Raw genomic sequence first — 25,440 nt, 5'->3', positions numbered from 1 at the left:
GCGGCCCGTTGTTTCAGTCCATTCCCTTATCTCCGTCTTGGCAGTACAGGTACCTGATTGAGAGAGACCGTCATTAAATCCCATGAATGTATCTTCATCAGTAACAAGAGTTCCCGTCAAGCTCCAGTGTGTAAAGCCATCTAGAAAAACAGGACAGTGGAACATGTATGTTATTACAGCAGGACTGCAGCTAAGCCTCTGCATACAGGAAGAATCAAATTCTACTTTTGCGTTGACTCAGAGAAGAGATTCATGCCCTGACCTGCACTGTCCCTCCTTTTAGACAAGCATCCCCTGGGCAAGAGGCTCCCGTTGCAATTACAAAGATGGCTCAACGTCACAAATTAGGTAATTCTTGGATTTTGGATAGGGAATGTGACGTGTTACAAGGCAAACTGTCATATTGGCAGGAAAGGCACCGCAGAGCCTCTTGGTACACTTGCCTTCCTTCAGCATCAGCTGCACGCATGGAACTAAGGTTCCCTCTCCACAGAGAATCAGGAAAACTCTTGCCTTACAAAGTCAAATTGTGCGGCGAGGAAGACCTCATCTCACAGGCTCTGTCCTTTCCAGTAACTCAAATATACCATTCGCGTTGCAAGGGCTATTTGCTTGTTCCTGTGAGAGGATTCCCAGGTCAGGGACTTGCCAGATTGGGCCCCGGAGCGCTGTACCTTGTGTAATTGCCATGCTGTTCATTTTCCGCAGCGTCACAGCAGCAGAGGGGCTGTGCAGCAGTGTCAGGGCATATGCAATCAAGGCAGTAGTGTAGGGGTCTTCCGCTGAATACAAGTTGGACTCTAAGAAGTGTTTTGCTTTCTCGACAGCTGTTCTTTCTTCCTATATTTAGGGGAAAGAGCCCAGACATATCACCAGCCTCTGTAACTCAGAAGTTAGAATCACTTTATTTCTCATTACTTTACATTTACAGAAACAAAAAGCTAGGAAAGATGCATTTTTGCCCTGCAGAAAGACACCAACACTTTCCATTCCCTAAGAAAAGCCATGCATCACAAACTCAAAAAAAGGAGCAAATAGCATAGCAAGAATGATCTAGACTAACACTGAGGCACATTTATTCCCCCCTAAAGCTGCAGAAATCTCATGCCCCTGCAAGGCAGCAGATGAACAGAGCAGAAGCGAGCTCTCTGCTCTATGTTTGATTGTGTTCCTGACACTCTGGAGCGTCTAGCAGACGCCAGAGGATAATAAAGGCCAAGGTTCCCAGGGGTCCCTGCAGCCAACAAACATGTTTTATTAACTCCCTCAATGACCTCACCATGTAGGAACGTGGCTCTGATAATTTATAGAAACAATTTAATTGGACTTGATGTAATTTGGTTTCCTTTGATTTCCCTGTGGCACTAACCTTCCCCTTCCTCATTTCCTAGCTAAGATCATTAGTAACACTTGCAAATCTCCTCTAGGAAAACCATTAGATCCACATAAACTGCACTTCCAGCAAATAAAAATGCTAGGGCTGTCTTGACACACAGCAGCCCAGAGAGAGCATCACATCACTTCTCAGAGGAGGGACACTGCTGACAGAGATGCAGAAAGTTACTCTACGAGCACTGGAAGATTTCTCTAATTTTTTATTTTTAATTTTTGATAAGGTTGAAGGCCTTCCATGCCAGCGAGAACTGGGGGCTAGAGGATATCTGCCTGCAGTGGCAGCACGGTCTCGCCCTGCAAGCTCTACAGGGTTGCCATCAGAAGTGCTGAGGTTATCACAGAGTTTCTGAATAGATAGCGCTGTTTACACGGGCTGTCTCAAACTCCCTATAAACTCTCTGGGTTTTGCCTGAACGGGCAACGCTTTTGTCTGAGTACAGATCCCCAAGACATGCTGCAACACCCCCTGCACCTCCTGTTTTAATCTTCCAGTTCTACCTGTGCAGACCTACTCGCCCAACACCAGTTTCCCTTGACTGTTGAAGAGAAAGTGAAGAACTACATTCCTGACTTGCTCAGCACATCTGAAGCAGAACTGTTTTTACCATGACTTTTAAGAAGGAATCTCTAAAGTGCCAGTTGTACTGGAAGTGATTTTTTTAGTTCTGCTTCAAAAATTATGCAGCGTAACTGCACGCTCCTATGTAGCTATTCTTTTTTTCTGTAGTGTTCCTGTTCTGTCTCATTACAATGAAGAGAAGCATTTTCCTCCAGAGCTCTCAGTCCAGCATGTTACAGGAGTGCAGCTCTCCAAAGATACTGTAATCTAATAGCAGTAGCATTTTGGCCACTGTACCAAAGGCAGACCGCAAAAGTTTTCTGGATCCCCGAAGCTTACGCGGCCCTAGTTAAACTGCTGTTAGCACTAAGCTAGCTAGTTAACGGGTTTTTTTGAGTATATATAGGCAAGCTACCAGAATCTGCATAGGCTGCAACCACACCTTGAAATTACAAGGCAGAAAACATTTTTTGCAGAGGTTGGGGCATGCGGGTGCAGGGATGAGTTTTGCTCTGGCAGAATAATCCTCAAGCTGATGGCTGAAGGATGAGAGATCACCTTGAATAACTTCAGAAACTTTAGAATAATCTGACGGCTTTCCAACAGCCTCTGTTACCCGTACGCTTCCCCTCTAGTGAGCACAGAACCTTTGAAAGTGAACAGCTGTAAAATCAAGCTTAAAAAAACCCAACAAACCCACCCAAAAGAGATATTTTTTAGAATACGTAGAACACGAGAGCTATTTTAACTAAGTTTTTGTTACCTCGGAAGTTACACCTGTTTCCAGAAGAGATGCAACCACATAAGCTGTCAGGGAGATCTTACCATGGATTCCACCCTGGAGAGCAACAAACACAAACCACGGGATGAAAACTGGAGAAAAGGATGCTGGATAAACAGACTCTTGAAGCAAGACAAAGAATATGTTATAAATGTCAGAGAAGCTGTGGCATCACAGAACTTCTTTCCCTTGCACATAAGGAGTACAAAATTTCGGCACCCAAGCACGCATTGTAGCTTCCTTCCCCAGCAATAGCCTGAGAACATGCTCAATGCACAAAACTTCATACTCCGAGACACGACTCGGAAGTGTTTTGCAAGACTCGACATCTTGCTTTCCATTCTCATGGGGCAGCACACAGATATGTTCTGATAGACTTTTTCTTAACTGAAATTCTCCTGGGTCTTCCTATACTATTCCAGCCTTTCAAGTGCAATGTTCATATCAGGCATAGTGAAACCGCATCACTTCATGCTTTGATAACAACTTTAAAAATGCACCTATTCATGATTTTGAGTCCGTGTAGTTTTTACCTGAATGTCCTTATTTAGTATCCTACCCATAGCAGGAAAAGAACCATCTTCTTTCTGATGCTGGATGATCCAGTCTTTGGCAGCTGTTAGTTCTTTTGGGTCAATGAAAATAAACCCACGAGACTGTGCAAAGGACTTGAGGACAAAAGCTGTTAGCCTGTAAATACAAATTTATCATCTTTACTGAGAAAACAAATTCAGAATAATGTATCAGTAAGGGGAAAACAACAGTCTTAGAAAGCACAAATTTTAAAAACCTTGTTGGGGAAACATTAAATATTGTTAAAAAAATTAATGGTACATAAAAGGACCTGAACACTGTCCAGACTTCTGAATAAGAGCAGGATTAAGGGTCAACAAATTAAATTGAAAAGTATAAATGGAAGAGATATTTGTCTTGGTTATGACACACTCTGAAATTAAGTTCCCTTTTATAGGTGCTCATCTGCCACCCAAACCATTAAAGTTTTAAAATTAAGAGTCAATATCCTTATAAATATGGAATTATTTGTAAAGAAATGGGAGGAACAAATTTTTCAATTTTGTTACTGTCCTAACTAAAAAAAAAAAAAAAAAAAAAGAAATCTAGACCCATTGCTAAAGTCTGAGGCTGTGTTAGACTTAATACAGAATTAAGACTTAAGAAAGCAACAGAAGTGTTTTTGGAATTCTAAACCTCTGACATGCAACAAGTGCGAACTCTGGCCAGCTTTGGGAGATTGAATCATTCATTTTACAAGCCTCTGAGGAATGGGAGGGTAGAAAGCATGCTGCCTGGGCAGGGGATTTTTCAAGTGTTAAGTAATTCTGCCTCACCATATTTTACATCTAGGGACTGGGAGATGCCAGATCTGAGATAAAAGTTTACTATCTTAGAAACAGTGAGGTGGCAGTGGTACTTCCCCTCAGATGAGCTCACAAACAAAATCAGTTTAAAGCAAAATACAGAGCAGATGGAGAAGCCAAATGACAGCACAAACAAATGAATGAAGACAAGAACCTACTACATCTGAGACATTATAGTCAACTAACACGCCAATGTGATGTAACGTACACGCTTAAAGGCCACGGTTTCCCGAGGGGGACATTAGTGAGATGAGCTGATTTCTCAGTTCCATAATTTCTGGTTCTCATATTGTTTGACTCTGAAAGGTTCTGCACGTCAGTTCTCAGGGCATAAATCCATACCATTCCATTTCATCCACAAGGGGATGTAAAGCACTTTGGAGAAAGACTTTTGGGCTTTTGGGGTTGGTTATGGTGGGGTTTTCTTCTACCCTGGTAGAAGCCTCTGCCACTTCTAGAGACAGCAAGTTTTTCTGCTTCACCTGAAGCTCCATTCCCTAACGGAATTAGGTGCTCAAATGCCCCACACATTGATACTCCAATTACAGTAGACCAAACACGATCCTTAACTATAGTTTCTGTACCTAAAGCCTGGGGATATCAATAGATGTGACTGTCTTAACTCCCCTGAGTCTTGAAAGGCTTGCAATACACCTACTAGTGTAGCATGACCACTCAGCAGCATTGAAACAGTAAATCTATAGTCATTGAGCATTATTTCTGTTCTCCACTGTGTGCAATACCATGATGGAAGCTGGAAAATTACTCTTCCTTCCTTGCCAGTTGTGTATTTTTCCCATTTAGCAAACACTGAATTTTCTAACTCTGTTTTAAATAGCAACTCACCACATACTCCCCGAGGAATCCCTCTCGCCAAAAGCACTGTATGAACCATCTTGTCTCTTGTAGGTCAGCTGGCGCTGGTATCCTGGAAGTCACAAAAGAATTGGGGGAGTCCAAAATCCTCACACAGAGAAAAACAAGTATTTAAAGTGAATGAAGACTCCGACCATCTGGCACTAGTGCAAGGGATTCTGCTGCCCGAGGCAACCCCTTATTTTGCTGTGAGTGACAGAGCCCGCTCTGTGTACGTACACTGCAGCTTATTCAGAAGTCCATTCAGGCTCACATCTGTAAGACTACAACTCCTGCATTCTGGCCAGTAGAAATGTTAAAATTTTGAAATTTGAAAAGATGCAGTATTAAAAGAAAGATTTTTACTTAAGCATACAGCCATTCTCCTTCTGTTTCGCTGAAAGCACCACGCAGATGAGAATTTTTTTCCTTTGATGATACAACTGGATTCAGACTTTTCTCTGAAGATATTGCTTGGGACAACTTAATGTAACATGACAATAACAGCTGTGATCTTAACGTATACAAACACTTACTAGCTACTAGGGCTGTCTTATAAGGCTTGGTTTAGACAACAATTATTAACAAGTTGAATGCTGATGATAAGAACTCTCTACTGGAATGTCTTTTGAGATTGAAAATAGTCAAAATGCTCTTCCTATTAGGAAAAGAATTTGCTTCTCCAACGTGAGCTGCCCATCCTAAGAGCACTCTGAGCCTCTAGATTAAGGAACACAGAATAGTTTTCCCCTATTCACCTGCTTTTGTAGAACTGCATTGTGGGGAAGTAGAAAAATTACTGACTAGTTTAGCTCAGGCCACTTCTAAAGATTAGGGAATATACAGGAATTGTTGGGTATCAGCACTTTCTATGATGGATGACTAAGTGATGAAACAGTTTTCTGGCTTGGTAATGCACAAAAGCCTTCTGGAGTGAGCAAACGGACTTTTCCCATCTAAACCTTATACTTGGCAGGGCTCCAATAAACACAGAAGAGTTTAAAACTCTGGAGGATTTCTTCTGTAAGGGTTAATTAGCAGGCAGAGTTTGGAGCCAAAAACCTGGAAGGTTTGCAGATTCATAAGAAGAAACAAATGCAAATGATACTGCAAAGGAAAAACTGACCAGACTATTAAAAAATTCCCTTTGTCTTACTGCTATCAGCAAGCACAAAAAATTACAAGTGAAACAACTGTAGGCCAGGCAAAGGAAGCAGCATTGGCCTTTTGCTGCTGAATACAAGAAAAATATTACATATTAGATTTTATATTTATATTTTCAGAGGGGAACCACCTAATCCTGTCACCTCTGATTTCATGACATGAGTATTGTCTGACTCATACACAAGACAGCATTGTCCCTTTGGGTCATTCTTGTTTATAATGACCTCCGAATTCTTGTATTTAGTTATAAGACTATTTTGTATGTGGCTCTTCACAAACAAATGCTGAGAAAAACAGTGCATAAAAAGATAGATTGCCTTCAGCAGTTTAGGGGGATAGGACAGGACAGTGACAGGACAGAATAAAGCCTTTGTTATATAGCTGTAGGTTAACTGCTTTGCTTACTAACTTTTGAGTTTGGGTATACTGTTACTAAGAAAATACTATTAAAGAAGAAAAAGTTCAGAGAAGAGCCTTGTAGTGACTAAAGGACTAGAAAGAGAATTTGGGAATAAGGCAAAAGACTAAATATAGAGACTTTTACTAAATGTAATTTTCCTTGACATTCTGAAATGCTTAAACACAGAAATAAGCTGCCTAAGAAAAAAAAAAAAGATAAAAAAATAGATACAAGTATGTGATATTATACTACAAGAAATGATGAATCCTCATCACTTGGGATACTCTTGATTAGAAAGGAGAGTGTGATACTGGTAAAACCCTCTTCTAATTTACAAGCCTTTTCTCCTTCTATAAATTGTAAGTGTAGTGAGTTACCTTGAACAAGGTAATCAGTAGCTTCGCTCTCCACCTCGTGACTGAGTTGTTTGGTTTTCTGCAGATATTTCAGGACAAAAACATTAGGAGCAAAATGGATCATGTTCTGCTCCCCACATCCAAATGGTAATCGCAAAAGATTGTCCAAGTTGTTCAATGTAGGACCCATCACATCTCCTGTTTGAAAAAGAGGAGATACGTTCAGTAACAAGGAATTATGCTTTACTTCCTTTTGATGTCTTATGATTAAAACCCGCCTAACTACACTGATTTCTACTAGCTACTTATAGTCAGTTTAAGTAAACTGTGTCTTAATTTGGAAGTCCTTCAAATGTTCGATCTTAGCCCTTCAAGCTCTTGTTGGAATAAAGAAATTTCACATTTAAGAGTCTGATTATCCATGACTCCACAATTTAGACTATTAGTTTAGAACACAGCACAATCTGTGATTATGACGATTATGAAATGAATACTATGGATTCTAACAGCCAGTGCCTCTGCAAAGCCCTCAGACAGTATCAATTTTAAGTCACTGTCAACTCAAACAGGATCAAAGAAGCAACCAAAAAAAACCCAACCCAATTATTTGTCCCAGAATTAAGCACCTTTGTAACTGCCTATGACTATCTTATCTGGTCTGTATTCGTCAAATACTGGTCAGAAGCAAGGAACAGCTGGAGCATCTCTTCATATTTGATAACTGGTACCTAGTGATACCTCCTCATAATTGATACCTATTATTGAAGCCGTAGCTCTTTCTGATCCTGGAATTATGTTGTGGGGAACTCCAAGAGTAAATGCTTCATTGTGATTTTCATCAGTCTCTTCTTTTCTCCAAATTTTAAACTCTCCCATTGACCCCCAGCCTGTGGAAAAGCCAATGTACTTCACCTCAAGCTGTTTGGGAACTGTCCACTCCACAATAATAGACTCATTTAGCACCCGAGTACCATGGCCAACCTGAAAGGAACAAAAAACCATGCAGTTCCAAGAACTCACACATATGAATCCAGTCTGCCGTGTGTCCTTGGACCTAATAACTTACGCGTGCGTCAGAGAACGTTCTCGATGGACCAGTACCTTTCTCTTTCCCACCCACAAAACAATCCAAGGAAGTTCAATGAGAATTCCACAGGTTTGACCTCCAAGGCTTTCAGCACTTAGCACTAAAAATATTGAAAACTGAGGTCCTGAGAACATAATACGGCAAGCAGATATGTTCTGATTAAAACAGCCTGATCAAGACTTAATATAAAAAAAGCAACAGGAACAAAGCTTTTGCCTTCTGCTCTCATTTGTGTGTGCTCAAATTCTATTTAAGAAAGCAAGAGACTTCCAGACCATTACACAGATAAATTCACTACCTGGATAACTCCATTCTTCCAGCTGATCCAGAAGCTGCGGAATTCATCCCAGGAGAGGATGCCAGCTGTGTCCCTGCTGGCCACCGGCTCACCCATTTTGCTTACGGAAATCCATGTTTTTGTATTTTGATGTCCACCGATAACAATTTCGGTCATCTCTGCCATGTCATGTGGACCAGAGGACAAGGCCAGGTGGGCATCATTGTGTGCTTTCACAGCAATGTCAAAGTGTGTCATCTGGGCAGGTTTCTGCATGTATTGGTACTCATATTTGTTAGGTGTAGAAATATGTATTTTCTCTAGTCAGAAAAACAACGGAATGTTGTAAGAATTAGAGCTTAGCTCACATACTTCAAAAATAACCCATAGCTAACTACAAAAATTTAAACAAACAGATCTTTCCTAAGTACACTTTCTTTTTTCTAGTTTCTCTTATACAAACTATAAAAATACATGTGGATGTTTCTTCCCATCTTCTATTTATATCACCCTTCCAATAAAGATCTTTCAATTCAAACTGCTCAGCTGGATTTCTTATGAAGTCTGTAAGTGATTTTTCAGTTCTAATCTAGTGGTCAAAAGCATCTCTGTTTAGCTACCGGAGCCAACTTTGAGCTATCCAAATCTCAGGCAGAAAGGACATACTGATTCCAGAACTGAATTTTAAAACAGCAACTGAAAATACCGCCACAGTTACTGTCCACAGTGCTGAATACTTAAACTCTTTCATAAAGTAAAGGAATTTAATTGCCATTTCCAGAAATCACTTGGGCAGTTAGAGGAAATTCATAATTAGCCAGCCCGGTAAGAAAGCCTCTTTATTCAAAAGTTCCTCCTACACACCATAACTCATCAATCATAGACGAATATTTTTATATTTATTTTTTTCATGGGATGAAGCCACACGTTTCTATTTGTAACTAAATCAAAGAAACTTAATATCTCGTTCAAATCATGAACTTACCATTTGGGCAGAAGAACACACTGTAGGTGTATTCTCTGGACAGTCCCTCTGGCTATATAAAGACAGAAATCCACACATAAAAATACAGTGCTTGGATTATCAGTAACAGCTATTTGGCTTTACTTACAAAATACAGAAATAATATTCTGGTGCTGCACAGTGGTTTATATTCTTTATAGAAAAGTTATTACACTGTATTCTGCTAGCTAGAGATATGCTAACCACTACCAGCTAATGCCACATCACAGCGTATTTCTTAGCTTAACAGAGCACGCATGCCCAATAAAATTTCTCTTCTGAGCAGTATTGAAGATTCACCAGCACAAACTCAGAGCCAAACAGCCCTTTCTGTACACGTACCACTAAAACTGATTATTTCCAATCATGTAAACATACCATAAATCAACTTGAAGATTCTTATAAGCCTATTCACATTTGATTAACAACCTAAAAACTTCCATGTTTTGCCCAAGCGTTTATAATTTTTTTCTGAACTATTAGAAATTCATATTTTCGTACCTCAATAACAACACTACTGCGAACATAATCCACTCCCACCGGGGTCCTTTTGTCCATGTAATTGTCCTCTGAGTGCTTGCCATTCTTTAAAGTCTGCATCCCATCCTGACAGCAATTAGTTCCACCATAAGCAAAAGCTTTTGCTAAGAAACAGAAGGGAAAAGAAGCAGAGATTTTGTGATAGGAAGACCTTCAGGAGTTCAAGTGAAGATCTAAGCTACTTAGATACAGTTGATTCACGATACATCAAGTGTTTTGTAATTACAGCTCTCTTATTACCTTTATTCCCTAAGTATTCCAACAGTCACATCTAAAATTGGACAATATTTGGACAGTCACAGGGCAACAGAGAAACGCTTTCCTCATTTCCATTGTTGCACAATTTTTACCATGATTATTTGCGTGAAAGACATACAGAATTTGTTGTTATTTTCTTATTTAAAAATTTCCGCAGGTCTCTTCAGGGAGATGTAACAGGTCCAAACCTTAAATGACCACATATCACACAACAGGACAGCTGATGACTAGGGAATCTCCTGAAGTTTGTTCATACAGACTCTCCGGTGCATTACAGCTATAGAATCTGTTTCTAAGAAACAAATGAGGTTGAAAAGCTAAGGTGGCAGCAAGTGGAATGAATGATTCCACTTTGGGGTACGCTAGGGAAATAAGAATTTTCTTCTGAAAGAGGATTAAAAATAAACACTTGTAAAACTCCTGCAAGCAGCAAGCTATTTTTATTTCTGTACTACCAGTGATGTTGCTCAGTCCAAGCTCATTGAAGGACAAAACGATAGAGGTGGGTTTAGCTTCCCCAGGGGCAACGCACTTCTTTCTTGTCAGATGGTGTTTCCCAGGATGCCCAACAAACTTTATGCCTTTTGGAACAGAAATCTTCACATGGACCTGTGAAAATTTTTGAATGCCATTTATTGCAAATTTCAGCTGCAAAACCAACGGGTATAAATGAAAAAATCTGAAAACTACTAAATGCTTAATAAAGTCATAGTATGCACTGATTATTCATTCTTCAAACCTTCCAGTAATACATTTGATTGAGAGCGTTACTTCCAGCTCAGCAATTCTACCAGTAGTTCAGAACGATACTGCTGGAGCTAGACAGATAATGAGTTTGAGGAGAAAACATCTAGGGAGACAGGATTTCTTGGAAAAAAAGCATTCTTTCAAAATAAACTACTTTCGGCAGCTTTCAGATTATGAAGGAAATTGTTCTCTGTGGTTCAGCATAAGATTCCCAATTGCCTTCCCTACATTTTTCAATATTTGTGTTTCTGAAGTGTTGCAAGACACTTCAGACTACTACAGTTGTTTCAAGCTAAAAATAAATAAAGCAATGACATTTACTTGTATTGAAAAGCAATACTTTTATCTTGTTCAAAGCATTTATGATGACTTTGTCACTCCCTTATCCCTATACCTTCTCTACGCTAACTTGTAGATCACTTAGGAAATTTTGATGATAAACCATAATTTAGTGACTTGGCAAGGGGAATGAAGAGGGCCGTTACCTCTACACAGACAGCCAAGTAATTGTAGACAGTCAGCGGGATTTTGGTCTGCTCTCCCCGGATGACGTGGTATGGCAAGGTGAAATCAATGAAGAAAGGCTTAAACGTCTTCAGCTCTGTTTGCCTGGCAATGCCCAAGCCCTTCTCTTCAGACAGACCCACGGCTTCCGTTATCCACGTCGTGATGGAGTCCGGCACCTCCACCTGCAGCTGTGCTTCTCCCGACACATCACTACCAAAGAGAACAGGGAATAACTCGGGTTGATCGGATTAATGGTTTCTATCAGGTTTTTTGAGACCTATGCACATTTGTAAGGAGCAGAATAGCAAGTAGTTGCTTCTGCAAAACTACACACAAACATACAAATTCTTACTGGATTAAAAGCTTTACAGGCAGAGTCACTTTTCTTAGAGGCAAATGTCTGCACTAACTGAAAAAAAAAAAAAAAAGAGATAGAGAAAACAAAGAATCCTAGGCTGAGGTCCTGCATAAAAACAGTTCAGGAATAATTTATTTAACAGCTAGTGAAATAAAAGTAATTTTTGTTGGAACCCATTGTCCTTGTATACATCGACACATTGCAGACTCTGCTTGAACATAAGGGCAAATAAGAAATTTTCCAGACACCAAATTCAGCAACTGCTTGTCCAGGGGAGCGTACGTTGATTCAGAAACATTTTGGTTGGTTGGGTTTTGGAATGCCTGACTCTGAAAATTTCCAAAAACATAATTTTCTTCCAATGAGGATTGAAACTAATTATTAAAAATCAAATTTCTATTCTGAGTATTTAGCTTTACTGTGCATACCAGAACAGGATATCATAAACCTGGTATCCTCTTCCATGCTTTATAATAACAGAAAATCAATTTTGTTCAGCAAGCTTTGCTATCTCCCTCCTGCAAAGAAGCTTTGGCCTTGCCCGGAACAGAAAACATTTCCTCTAAAGCAAGAACAAAAGCTATTTCATGGCTCAACTGGCAGGATGATTGGTGCAGTTATGAGTACACCCTAAGGTTGTTTTCTCTCAAGTTCTTATTTATTCCCCAGGGCTTGATACACATGCTGCTCGCTCTGTAATCTTTTGAGAGCAACGTGCATCTAGTTGGCATGGAAAACAAGAGAGCAAGATCTTCGGAATAAGCTCTGCAAGTCTACAGCACGGCACGCTGTCTTTCAGCGCTGCAATTCCTCCTGATTCATATCCAGGACAAACCGAAGAACTGCGCTTTCACTGCTTTGGAACTGAAGGTTATTCGCATTTTAGGCACCAGTGACGTACCTTTACTTTCTTCGTCCAAATCAACTGTTTGTAATTTTCAATGAGCCTAAGCTATTGCAACTGTCACTAATCAGGCAGCATATCATGTACTCGTCTGTGTATTTATATTACAGTAGGAAAAGGATTAAAACAAACAGTTTGATAAAACAGTAGAGATCATTATGCCCTTGCACAGGCATGCTAGGTTTGGTCAGTCTCCGAGCACTCTGGCCAATGAACGTGGTTCCCCGGCTCAAGCTAGAGAGCAGAGAGCCTGGGAAATGAACTTGCCTTGACAGCACCAAGTGATTTTACCTTCTTTAAAGCACAATAGTGTCTTAATATTTAGGTCTCCATCCTAACTGGAGTTAGATAGCTGGTACCTGCAATAAACTTCAGCCCCGAAGAGTAAGCAGAAGAGTGTCCTAGCTCCAGAACTGGCACTATTCCAGTCTGTTTAACCGGACAATTTGTTGCAGCTGATGTTCTTTCCACTGGGATTTCAGCCCATAACCAGCATTAACATTATTTTCACACATGAGGGCACTTACTCTTCCGGGCAGGGGGCCAAAGTACACACACATTTCCAGCCATTAGACCCTCCAGCCAGGCTTTAGGAATTTTTAGAATTGGTTTGGGAAGTTGACATTAGGCTTTTGTTTCTTTTTTTGAGGATTGTATATTATAATTATAAATGGTAGAAGAAAAAAAAATTCTTCCTGTTCAGGAAGAATTGGAAATCAAGGAGATTGGAAATCTGGGAATGGATTTCCCAGAGAGTGGAAATCAAGGAATGCTCAACTTAGTGGTTTCTAATGAAACGAAGTGGAGAAAATGCAATCTGCAACTTTTTATTCCACACTCTCCCACTTATAATTAACTGCCCCAGCTTGCTGAGGCCCAAACGGGCACTTCTGGAATTCTTTGTGTATTTCTACAAAGCATATTTCATGCTCAATTGAACAGATTTGAATACACTTGCTGCAAGTTCCTGTCAAATTTAATTTATAATCTTTTATTGAGAATGAAGTTTACTTGCAAACCTGGAGAAGCCTTTTGATAATTGCTTCAAATTATCCTAGATGTGCTATTTCTGGGAGAGATCCATTAACTGCATATTCATTTTTTTAGTTCCAGTTGTACCAGGTGAAACCCATGATTTATTGGGCAGTAATTTAAGGTTTGGGGGAGTTGTTCTTGCAGCAGATGAAAGAGAATGAAGGGCTCTGTGCAATTTAAGAAGCGATCAATATAGAATCCTCACCAGTGCGCGGTTAGGCTATACCAGCACTTACAGAAGCAGCTATTCCGCCTCCTTCTCCTCACACACATTATCCCTGGATCATTTTCCCACTAAGGCATATGCAGCAACTGATGCTAGAATAGGGGTGGAAAGGAAGAAAAATGCTAGCGCTCTCTGAAGGTGACATTTGTGGATTACCCTGGGGGCCAAACACAAATCCAGACCTAAGTCCTCCCCCACTGTAAACTGGCTCTTCTGAGGGGCTGGTCTTGCCTCTTGACTGTCAGCTCTGGCAAGATTTCTGGATTACCCTTTGCTCTCCAGAATGGTACATGGAATTCTGGGTCACACGAAGGTTTTTAGCATAGAGCTAGAAGCGCATCATCCCTTTTCTTCCCTGAAGATAGGCCTCTGCTGGTGACACCACGGTGCACTACACGTGAGTTGCAATGTAGTCACAACTGACAGGTTCAACTTGAAGTGAACATAATTTGAGACCAGATGAAATGTTACAAAGAAAGGTTATTGATTAAAGCAGTAATGAAGAAAAGCAACTACAACAAAAAATATCAGAGAATGCCAATGTAACTCCAGTAGGTTTTAAAGAGCTTTGTTTTCTACCATTGAAGAGGACACAACCCTCTGGATATAATTAAGGGAATTCCCTGTGAATACCTGACATTGAGGCAGTGCCAAATCCATGTTTCAGGAAAGAAGGTTCTTTTTCTCTTCTCTGCTCTGCTAGAACAAGAAGTAAGTCATTGGCAACGAATTCTTTTAATAAGAGGTCTTTAAGAGTAACTGACAAATCAGTGTTAGCACCTGAATGCAGCTCACGTGACCGACCAAAACTCAAGCTAGCATAGAATCATAAAAAAGTGAATGGGTGTATCATTCATAACACAAGTTAGATAGTTTTTCCAAATGATCCCATTGTGCACACACACATTAAACAGTCCACAGACATAAATATGAATACAAAAAAATAGTATAAAGGAGATAATCTTAAAAACTAGCATAAATAATATAGTCTAAAAAAATAAAGGGTTTATGATCCAAATTCTTTCACCAAATGAAATCAAAAGAGCATACAGAGCATGTGACTTCCCATGATATCATGATACGGCCTCACTCATAGCAGTTACTGCAATCACTACTTTACATTCCCCTCCCTTTCTTCTCTTGGAATTGCCTTGATCTCTAATGTTTTCGTAATTTGTTCCATTTTTCTGCCTGTGGTGCTTCATTATCTTTTTCTTAACTTTCAAAACTTACTCTGCTAAGAGAGGCCACAAGGTGGTTCAGAATACACAGGGAAGGCACATCCGCAGTTTGCAGCAGTAGTCGTAGTACTTCACAACTTTTTCACCCTGCAGTCCCTCATTTTATTTATTTGGACCACCAACTGAGTGGTCAAAATAGTGAGCAATGAGCAACTCTGCAAAACAAGGGCTAGCTTGCAAATATTGAGAAGCAGCAACTAGAAAACTGAGATACGCAAAGAGTTTCAAAAGATCCTTTTGAAGAATATTACTTTGCATTTTTCCAGTATTAATTTAAATTTAACAAAGTAGCGTCAGTTGTAATTTTTGTTAGGTCTATCAAGACAACGGAAGAGAGTTTGCCCACCACTGACTTGTCTAAACCAGTTTCCTGGGGATACGGAGCTGGAAAACAGCTGAGAATATAGAAAAAAAAATAGTGAAAAGTATCATAGACAATATGCGTTACAACAAAAACATTACCTTGGTGCTATTTTAGAATGCATTGTAGCCACCAATGTCCCAGTATGCGGCTGAAAAGCTGGGACAGCCTCATCCGTGTACATGCCTCCGTTCTGTCTGTGGTTTAAGCTGACTATATCAGTCATTACAACCAAGCCAGTTTCCTGGACAATAAAAATGAATACCACAAAAGAAACACCAGCAAGAAAAAAAAAAAAAAAGAAGAATTAAACATGTACCGATAAAAACTTTTCTGACTAGAATCCTCCAACCCTATTCCAACATTGATGGGGTAAATTTCAATTGAAACTTGAGGATTTTTTAAAACTTTATATAAAAATGACTGCTAATGTGAAAACATGTAGTCACTTTATAAGCAGTGGTTTTACAAGAAAGCTCTTGATTGCTTGGAAAATGCATTTAAACCAATATCTAATGTTACTGGGCATGTGTAACTGTCAGACAGCTACAGGTGAAAAATTATTACACATATTTTTCCCCTAAAATATTACATTACAGCTTTTTACCCTTCCTAAAAGTTTCCAGTGTGTTCTGCTGCAGTTAGCAGGCAGCTCTCACAACAGACAGCACCAACTCTGCATTACCAGGGATGCCAAGCAAAATGGAAACTGTCCACACAGCTTCACAGTAAAAAATACAGAATTCATAAAGAATGTCTGCCAGCTCTGTCCCCTAAATGCACTTATTCATAAGAGACAGCAGTTCCCAGACACCAAAGGGAAAACAAGCTTTGTTCTCTTTATATATGCATCCAATTATCACAACTCAGGTACACAGCAATGCAGACATGCCAGCTCTGAATATATGCATCTTCTCAGGAGTTTACGCCTCTTAGTAAATAAAAAAAAAAGCATCAGAACAAAAACCCCCAAAAGATCACAGGGAGAGAAGAAGCAGTGACTTCTGCAGCAGTGGATAGTAATGAGGATTTAGAGTTTATGATTAAGAGCTCGAGGCATTGGGGGAATATGTGGAAACCTACAGGGGTTAAGACAACACAATAGAACAATTTAGCTAAAATTGCAAAAACGACAAAGAATGAAGAGACAGAGAATCAGGGTAACCTGACCAAGGATGCAAAGAGAACATTACTGTTCTTTCACACAGGTAGTCACAGAAGCTGGCAGAACTGGGGCAGGAAAGTAGTTTAAAGGTTTTCCAAAGGATAGTCTAAAAGGGAGAAGGCTGTAAGGAAAGACTCACGTTCCACCTTCCTTCCCTGTCAAAGTAACTGCAGAAGAGATTTGCACGCTCACCCATCTGTCTGATTCTCCAGAGCATCAGCATGAATTCCTTCACCCAACAGGATATCTGTCCCTCTCATCAAGACTGGCCAAAATCAAAGCACGATTCTCCAACATCTTTGCTGGAACAGCGTACTCTGTTCTCAGAAATTACTTTTCAGCCTACCCCCTGGAGAAACAGCTCTGATATGAAAAAAATAATGGCCTATGGAGCTGAAAATGATCCTGCAAACATGAAAATAAAAAAGACACTCCATAGAGAAGTGAGGATGATTCTTCCTACTGTAAACGCGAAGCGAGCATCCTTGGTGATGTCCCAGTGCCAGGGAAAGACAGAAGATCTACGGCGTCTACGTGAGGACATGCCTGGCCACCAGAAGTGCCCTTCTTCCTTCGGAGCTCCAAAAGCATCAGATACATCATATTCTGCAAGCTCTTGAAAAACCTGCAGGGAAAGGGAAAAGACTGCTGTCCTTAGGTATAAAGGCTACTTACTAAAGGCAAAGTGCAGACAGCGGTATTAAGAAAAAGACATCAGTGCCTTAAGCTTCCTTTTACCTGACTGGCTGTCAGCTGAAAACCCGTCTTCAGCAAGTAGACGCTCTTATCCACAGTGGCAATGCAGACGCAGCTTGATTTTGCAGCTCTGACCTTGATGTTCACAACATCACCAGGTCTGGTCTCATTTGCTGAGAGCGCCACTGCAACCTAGGAATATAACATTAAGTCCCATCATCTCAACTTATAATCAGCAGACAAAACTACAAAGAGTAACAAGACACCGTCCCTTCCTCTCCACTAGCTACATTGCCGATACCTGATTTTCAAAGGAGGACTTCACAGTGAACTGCAGGCTGTCCGTGACCCCTTCTCCATTCTCCCTGACGTAATACACCAGAAGACGGCCCAGGGGAGCCATGTTGTGAACCACTGAGAACCGGAGGAATGTCATGCAGACTTCAACCTCTGCTGCAGGGATACTGGTAGGTGCTAAAAAATAAGTTGTAAAAAGAACAGCGTTATTTATCAGAATCACTTTCTTCCTGCCCCATCCAACTGCTGCAAGGTGCAGAACTCTCTACCCAGGACTTGGGTTGTTCCCTTGCTCCTGTTGCACAGGTGGTTCTTGAACTCAGAACCTTTTCCCTTTCTTTTCCTTGTGTAAGCTGACAGGCAATTTGCACCCATAACAAAGAGCAGTGTGGAGAAGGTGGATAGAGAATGACTCCCCAGTGTTTTTCCTGACATAAAAATCAAGGAAATATACAATTATCTAGCCATTTAAAATAAACAAAAGAGGGTATCTATTTCTGCAGAACGCTGCTGACAGAAAAAGTATAAGTGAGTTTGAAAAAAGATTATGCCATTTATAGAACACCATTTCAGGTTGGAAGGGACCTTTAAGGATCACCTATTTCCAACCCCCTCCCTGTGGGCAAGAGACGTCTTTCACTAGATCAGGTTCCTCAAAGCCCCATCCAACCTGACCTTGAACACTTCCAATGACGGAGCAGCCACAATGCCTCTGGGCAACCTGTAAACACAACAGCTCAGGACCAACCTTCCATGCAGCAAGTTATGAATTCTTAAACCACTGATTACCAGAAGCTGGGTGGGTACATCTAGGGAAGTTTCTTTTATTTTTTCCCTAACTATCTGAAACTAGCTGCTATTGCAGACACATTACTAGGATAAATGGACTTTTCCACTGGCAGCTGTTGTATGCATCTTCCCAAGCATACCGTTCTTTATCCCCCTGTTCCCTGGATTCATGGGATTTGTGTCTTTCTGCTATTCTTTGTCCAAAGTAGGAGTCCACACCTCGTTTCCTTTCCCCATGCTAACTGCACAATCTTCTCCTTTAGCCTGATCCACGCTATCAGTCCATCTGATGTCCTCTCCCTAGTTTAAGCTCAACCAGCTTAGTAAATTCCCCCAGCCCCATCATACACTTCCCTACCAGTCACGGGATGCCAGGTCAAGTATATTAAGAAAGACTGGAGTTTTCTGAACAGAGAAAGACTACAGAAAGGCTAGAGGAAACTCTCCGAGAGCTTTCCCTCTTGTAGAAGTTTTTCTCTTTTCTATATGACTATGTGTGCAATGGATATCACTATTTTTCTTGCACAAAATTATTCTATGCATTTTAAGAAGCATCAAATTAAAAAAATTAGGATACTTAAGTATGTAGAAAGGTTGTTTTTTCCCTGAAAACAGGGGTGAGTTTGCATTGCATTTCTGGTGCTAGCTACCTGTTCCTGGGAAGCGTGTGATATCAATGTTCTTCTCAAAGGGAAAGGTGGCTCTTTTGCTCCTCTGCTGGGTGACGTTACTGGGCTGCAGTCCTGAAAGGACAATGTTGCCTCGCGATGCCACTTCATAATGTAGAGTGAAGTTGCAAGGACACGTGGACTTCACTGCAATCCAAGCCTCCTCTCCTACCTGCACCCAGAGACGGAAAAGCAAAAGATCTGGTCCGTTACAATGCATGCTTTCTATTTATAAAGCACAGAAATCTATTTGGGTTTCAGTCCACATGAGATGTGACCCCTCTTCTGAGAAATGTACACATTGAAAAGTATATTTAATTAGCACTGTTTTCATGGACATTTCACGATAAAAAAGGGCCTGTGTTCAGCTCTTCACTCCCTGCAAGTCTAACAGGAGAATGGGCTGGGGGGTTGTATTAATGAAAACAATAAAGGAATCTCTGGAATCCTGAAAGTTAAGCCTTTTGGCACAGAGCAGCTGTCAGAATTGGTTGAATTTTAGACACCCCTTCAGTAGTCCAGCCCAAAAAAAGAAGGAGATGGGTTGGGGGTGGGAAGAGATGTGTGTTTGATAGTCTTTGCAGTTTAATTGAGATTATACATGGTGATTACTTTCATATGGAAAATACTAATTCAAACTTAACCAATGTGGCATGAAAATGCTGGGAATAGATCTGAGGGAAAATGCTTTCAGATTACACAAGTCTTGATATTAATTTGCAAGTCTGGCACTCAAGGAGCTGTCAAACATACAAATAAATTAGAAGGGAGCTTTTTTTTTTCCTTCCCCCAAATAAACTCATCTGAAGCCTGCAACAGAGCAGCACACTGACCTCCTACACTTTTTGTGTCCCTAAGTCCTCTACCCAAAGCTATTCACTAAGTACTGAATCCCCTGGAGACAAAAATCCCCCAGATATTGCCAATCCCAACAGAATAGACATCAGTACTCAGTCACAGGATTAGGACTGTCATGTCTGGATGAGTGGAGCAGCCAGCTTTCCTAGGAACACAAACTTCTTGCTTCTGGGATACAAGGAGGAGTTAACACTTGTATTAAATAGGATTTCTTCAGCAACTTCCACCCATGATCCTCCTGCCATTTAAAGCATAGCAATGCCCAACTGAGACTGTTAAAACTGAACAGCAATGTTAAACCACAATGAAATATTTTGAAAAACCTCTTTCTTAAGCACTAACAGCGTTACATTGCCAGAATGTACATATGGCACAAACCAAGATGGCAAGGACTTGAAAACAAGGAGTCGCTAACGGTTAAATACAGTAAGAATGCCACAAAGTCCAAGAAGTGCCTCGTGACATTAAATATTTGAAGTATTAAGAATTCCCCAGTGCAAATGATGAAACAATTCATTAAAAAATGAATGTAGCTAATTGGAACACCCAGTAAGAGCTGGCAAAGCAGGGAAACAGTTCCCACATCAGCTGGTCATCCAACTCCTAGCTTTCCCACAGAAGAATTAGTTCTAATCAGGTTATAATAAGAACAATGTGTTCAGATTAGCAGTGTATAATCCCCTTTCCATACCTCAGGAAACTTGTAAAAGATTAATTAGCCATTAAACTACCATGAAATGCAATGATAAAAAATGCTCTTATTTGGATACAAAGAGTCTGAAACCAACCTGACGGATCTGCTGATAATAGAAATCTAACTGTGTATATTGCTAAAATCCACTTTTTTTTTTTCCCCCCTCTCCCCCCACTGCCCCAAAGCAATATGCAGACCCTAGGAGCATCTTCTTGGGTAGAGAACAAACCATAAACAACTCTCAGTAAAACAACATACAACAGAAATCATGGTTCAATCAGATCCTTCCTTTAGGAGAGAGATCATGACAACTTTAATATGCAAGGACTAAATTTTTAAGAGAGGTTCCTACAAAAACTACAAAAGAAAACATGATAACTATGTTCATAGTTTGATAACTGAGGACTAAACAGACCCAGCTGAGATGTAAACTGGAAGTTCTAGCGAGACTATATAGCACTAATTTGTATCTTTAGTAATTAAGCCACTCCCACTAACTTCCATTCCAATCCTTCAGCATTTGTTGACTTGAACTAAAGCAAGTCATTTTCATCAAACAATTCATGTGTCCGTTACTGGAGGTGCACAGAACATACATTCAAATACGAAAAACTTAAATGTTGGCAGTGTCTATACCCTCCCTGTCTCCCCTGTCCCCACAACACAAAGGGAAATGAGATGCTGCACAAGCATCAAAGGCACTTTTAGAGCTGTGTGCAGCCCACACTGAACCAGTATTTGGTGGCTGAAGTGCAGCTACATCAACCTTTGTAGCGGAAAAAACAACAGTTCAGGAACCCAGAAACAGAAATGGCTAGAAATATTTAATTTGAACAAAGTACTTTAAGCCAAGAAATGCAGTTGTTGCCATGACGGAATATGAAGCCAACATACCTGGAAAGGTTCATCTGGCGCCTGGAGCTGGATGTGACACTTGCTGGGCGAGTACCAGCTACTGATGGACAAGTAGTTTGGCAGATACTGATCCCCAGACGGTTTCCCATCGATCGCTGTCACTTTGGTCTTAACAGAAGTTACATCTGAATGTTATGCATGCCTATAAAGCCTGATTTGTATTCTCTTCTTACCCTGTATCCCCATCTCCCATTTTACACTTTCCAGCACTTCATCCTTTATCATCTTTACATAGCAACAGTACCCTCCAGATATCGGGCCCTTACTACTATGTTAAGCTGTATTTGGAGAAGCATCTTTTCACTTCTGTTGGCAGCTAGAAACAAAGCAAGTGTTTGCTGAATTTCAATCAAGAAGTTGAAGCTAAAAGGCACCGATTTCCTATTTGTAGCACTGACTTACAAAGTCCAGGTTTGACAAGATTAGTTACGTTAAAGCTCACTAATCCTATAAAGAGCTTTCACCCACCTCCAGCCAGACATATTGGGCAGCAGTAGGGATGGAGGGGATTTCAAACTCCACCAGCCCGTTTCTTGATATCAGTTCACTTGTATAAACGTTGTCCTTTGGTGTGAGTTCAGCTTTAATTCGGATAGTGACTCTGTCAGCTGGACTTCCATCGGGGTAAGTGACTTCTACCTACACAGCGTTTCATTTATAGAACAATTATAAGCAATTCCAGTCAATGACAGAAACAGCAGGTGGGAAAAACACACCAGAACATGACGTAATATCCTGGCATCAGGTCAGTATAACCTTACACCAGCCACATGTCAGTGTCTCTACTTTTAATCTTACCTTTCCTTTGTAAGGCAGTCCAGGTTTGAACTGTTTTCTGGTATCTTTGGAGTATTTGATATCAATCAGCTGTTTCTGAACAGGTGTTGAGTCATCAAATGTAACCTGCTTGCTCCCATCAGAGCTGATCACTGTGGCCCAGATATTGACCGTGCCTCGAAAATGTTCCGGAACATCAGCTGGCATCATGTCTTTCACACACACATCAAAACCAGCAGAGCCATCAATCTGCGAAGCGTGTTGAGGAATGTAAACATAAGCTTGCATTCACGTTCAAAAAGGTTCTTGAAGCCAAATCTAAACCTCCCTCAGCCCCATATGCTCTAAAAGTAGCCAACAAATTCTCTTCCCCCACAAATCATAAACACACCATGTAAAAACATGTAATATTTTTATTATGCTAGACCCAATTACCCTATTTATTCCTTTATTGTCTGATCTCCCATCAGTACCATAAAATAGAGCTGTGGTATTAACTTCAAGGAGTACAGACCAGGCATTTTATCACAGCCGACTCAAAGGACTCCCTCACCTGGGTGGTCTTGAGGACAGGGTGGCCCACTTCATGTCTGTAGTACCCTACGCCATTTATAGTCATATTGACAATTAACTTTCCTGTCACTGGTTTTCCAAATGTATATCTGAAATGGAAAGAAGATATAAATTATAACTTACAGCTATCTTCTCTTTTCCTGGTTATATAGAGGCTAGTACCATTTCTACACATATAGAAAACAGAAAAAAATACCACAGAAGGCTTTCCAGCTTCTTGTTGTTAACATGTTTTGTGAAGGCTCTTACACCTGAAAAGTCTGCAGCAGATGAGATCCAAGCTCCAGTGGCCGCACTACAATATACACTCATGAAACTTTACCTGGGACACGTTCCTACCTGGCATGGACAGTTCCTTTTTCACACAGTGAAAGGTCGCGAATGTAGCGAGGGGGGTCAATCAGCAACTCAAACTTTGGTAATACTACAATGAAAAGAAACACAACAGAATCTTTTCAAGATCTTTTTGTCCAGATTCTAGCAAAAGCATACACAGCTCTGACAAGGGCCCTGCTTATGGTCGGAGGAGGGCAGTGTAGCTAACAGAAGGCAGGACAGCACTCAGCAGAAAATGAATGAACGGAAGTGGCAAACCAAGACCATCTTGGCAAGATGGCCTTAGCTACACACCCTTCGGATTTTAACTTCTTTGCAGAGGGATCTGTGTCCCAGGATTTGAGCCCAAGCTTTTTTCTTTTAGGTACGTGGTAAAGAGGACAACTCACTACCGACTCCTCCACAATGTGTTGGAATAGACCTGAGATATTAGCAGTTACCAGTGTCTATAAATGCTTCTGTGATCAGACCAGATGTCATAGATGGCACGCTGGGTGTAACAATGCCCACCTTTCATCAAAGAGAGGGACTCAGACTGAAAAGGGGGGTAGCAAAAAGGTATTCAGAATTCCAAGGAGGGCTCTGGGAAAGGAAGGAAAGCACTGACAGACTTGAAAGCATCTTAAAGAGTTTTACAAAGCAAAATTAAGTCTTTGTTACGTGAAAATTCCGTTTCAGGTCCTTTACTTTATGAAGCGTGGAGAACACGAACAAAGGGCTTGGTTAAGTTGCAGGCGTCTATATCCCTGAAGTACATAGCCTCTACAGAATTTTTCCTCATGACATTTTAAATGCAATATTTCTCAGGTGTTTCATCTCAAATGAAAACATTTCATAATGTTTTGTTCTTCCAAACAGGCTCGGGTTATAGTCAAAGCTGATTTGGACACAACTCACCATATTTCTGAACTTCAAAGGATTTGTTGTATGTGTGCCCCTGCATTTCAGCAAAGATGAGCCATTCACCAAACACTGGCTGATCAGACAAAGGAAAACTCATATTTACAATACCTGAAAAAGGAAACAACCTGCCATGAACTCTATGTCACTCGTCAGTCTTTGTTAAAGCTTACTGAACACAACTCAGTATAAGCAAAAGCAAAGTCAAATAACAATACACTGAGAAAAAAAGAAATCCCAAACTTACCACAACAAAATGGCTTCAAATTGCTCCACTCTATCATACGAGACCCCCGAGGATCCTGCGTAGCGGTTTAGGAATGAGAAACACCACAGTGAAAATGAATATCACTAATACATTTAACTCAGTTTGCAACAAAGAACTTAATTTTATAACACATACACTTCACTAACAGCTCAAATGTAAATAACATCTGTGGAAACTTTTCTGAAGATACTTTACCAGGGGGGTATTTGCTTTCTAAAGTTCAGTACTCATTTAAGGACACTGCTTCGACAGCCAATGCACGCAAGTAAGCACTGTCAAGCGGCAGATCTTCCACCTATCTTAAGATACCTATTTTGGATGGGATGAACTGGCCTCTGAAGACACTTTATTTCTGTTCATAGAGGGATCTGTACAACTAGCAAGACAATTTTTAGATGACAAAGTCAGATGAAATCAATCCCACTGTTTTTGTCAGCATTAACTCCGTGACTGAATGCAAACAAGAGAAGAGGGTGAATTCTCTGCTTGCTGACAGCTAAAGAAAACACATGGTTTAAAAAAAAAAAAAAAAGAAAATAAAAAGACTAGACACAGAAGGAACCTCTCATTCACCTCATAAGGAAGAAGACAGGAGCACCCTTTCCTTGCCATGAATTTCTATTGTCCACTATCATAATGTTTGGGTGCAGAGATGAGATTGGCCCTGCTATATCAGCCCAGCCAGATGAAGGATAGGAGTGTGTCTGCATTGAAAAGAAGGGAGAAATTGAGTGGGACTGTTACATTTATAAACCCCAGTGAAACTAGCCAATTCTTCTCAGGCAGAAAAATGGGAATGGATTTCTGAAACTGAAGTAGAAAACAAGTATATTTGTTGGTGTTAACAAAAAAGCAAGACACAAAGATCAGTTAAAGACACAGGGACAGAGATAATTGCATAGGTTACAGTTTGGGAATGGCCATAATGGACTTCAGAAGGTACAGATGTGTGACTTGTTTCTCTTAAGGCTACAAGAATCTTGTGCCTCTACAGGATACATGCTAGATGATTGGCAGACAGATACTCACCACCACATAAGCTTCAATCTGAAAGCAAAAAAAAGAAAAAAA

General features: G+C 40.5%; 1 protein-coding gene across 2 annotated transcripts in view; it reads right to left on the bottom strand.

Moving 5' to 3' along the window:
• CPAMD8 (C3 and PZP like alpha-2-macroglobulin domain containing 8) overlaps positions 1 to 25,440 on the bottom strand; it is a 51,952-nt gene that overhangs the window by 21,010 nt on the left and 5,502 nt on the right. The window contains exons 6-31 of one of the 2 annotated variants that reach the window (XM_074565732.1): positions 25,399 to 25,416; positions 24,349 to 24,403; positions 24,099 to 24,212; positions 23,205 to 23,289; positions 22,846 to 22,954; positions 22,314 to 22,541; positions 21,984 to 22,154; positions 21,495 to 21,623; positions 19,031 to 19,220; positions 17,596 to 17,768; positions 17,337 to 17,486; positions 17,062 to 17,223; positions 15,535 to 15,677; positions 14,465 to 14,530; positions 11,287 to 11,518; positions 10,510 to 10,663; positions 9,758 to 9,900; positions 9,239 to 9,290; positions 8,275 to 8,573; positions 7,645 to 7,870; positions 6,911 to 7,087; positions 4,961 to 5,042; positions 3,269 to 3,425; positions 2,718 to 2,792; positions 675 to 840; positions 54 to 140 (exon numbers count right to left, since the gene is read on the bottom strand). In XM_074565732.1, coding sequence (XP_074421833.1) covers positions 54 to 140; positions 675 to 840; positions 2,718 to 2,792; positions 3,269 to 3,425; positions 4,961 to 5,042; positions 6,911 to 7,087; positions 7,645 to 7,870; positions 8,275 to 8,573; positions 9,239 to 9,290; positions 9,758 to 9,900; positions 10,510 to 10,663; positions 11,287 to 11,518; positions 14,465 to 14,530; positions 15,535 to 15,677; positions 17,062 to 17,223; positions 17,337 to 17,486; positions 17,596 to 17,768; positions 19,031 to 19,220; positions 21,495 to 21,623; positions 21,984 to 22,154; positions 22,314 to 22,541; positions 22,846 to 22,954; positions 23,205 to 23,289; positions 24,099 to 24,212; positions 24,349 to 24,403; positions 25,399 to 25,416 — 3,643 coding nt within the window. The remainder of the gene's footprint in view (positions 1 to 53; positions 141 to 674; positions 841 to 2,717; positions 2,793 to 3,268; positions 3,426 to 4,960; positions 5,043 to 6,910; positions 7,088 to 7,644; positions 7,871 to 8,274; positions 8,574 to 9,238; positions 9,291 to 9,757; positions 9,901 to 10,509; positions 10,664 to 11,286; positions 11,519 to 14,464; positions 14,531 to 15,534; positions 15,678 to 17,061; positions 17,224 to 17,336; positions 17,487 to 17,595; positions 17,769 to 19,030; positions 19,221 to 21,494; positions 21,624 to 21,983; positions 22,155 to 22,313; positions 22,542 to 22,845; positions 22,955 to 23,204; positions 23,290 to 24,098; positions 24,213 to 24,348; positions 24,404 to 25,398; positions 25,417 to 25,440) is intronic. The other variant, XM_074565733.1, reaches the window with a different exon arrangement.

Source organism: Larus michahellis, chromosome 23 (assembly GCF_964199755.1).
Source record: "Larus michahellis chromosome 23, bLarMic1.1, whole genome shotgun sequence".
Classification (NCBI taxonomy): Eukaryota; Metazoa; Chordata; class Aves; order Charadriiformes; family Laridae; genus Larus; species Larus michahellis.
The sequence above is the reverse complement of the archived record's forward strand: the minus strand, read 5'-3'. Positions and strand labels throughout refer to the sequence as shown.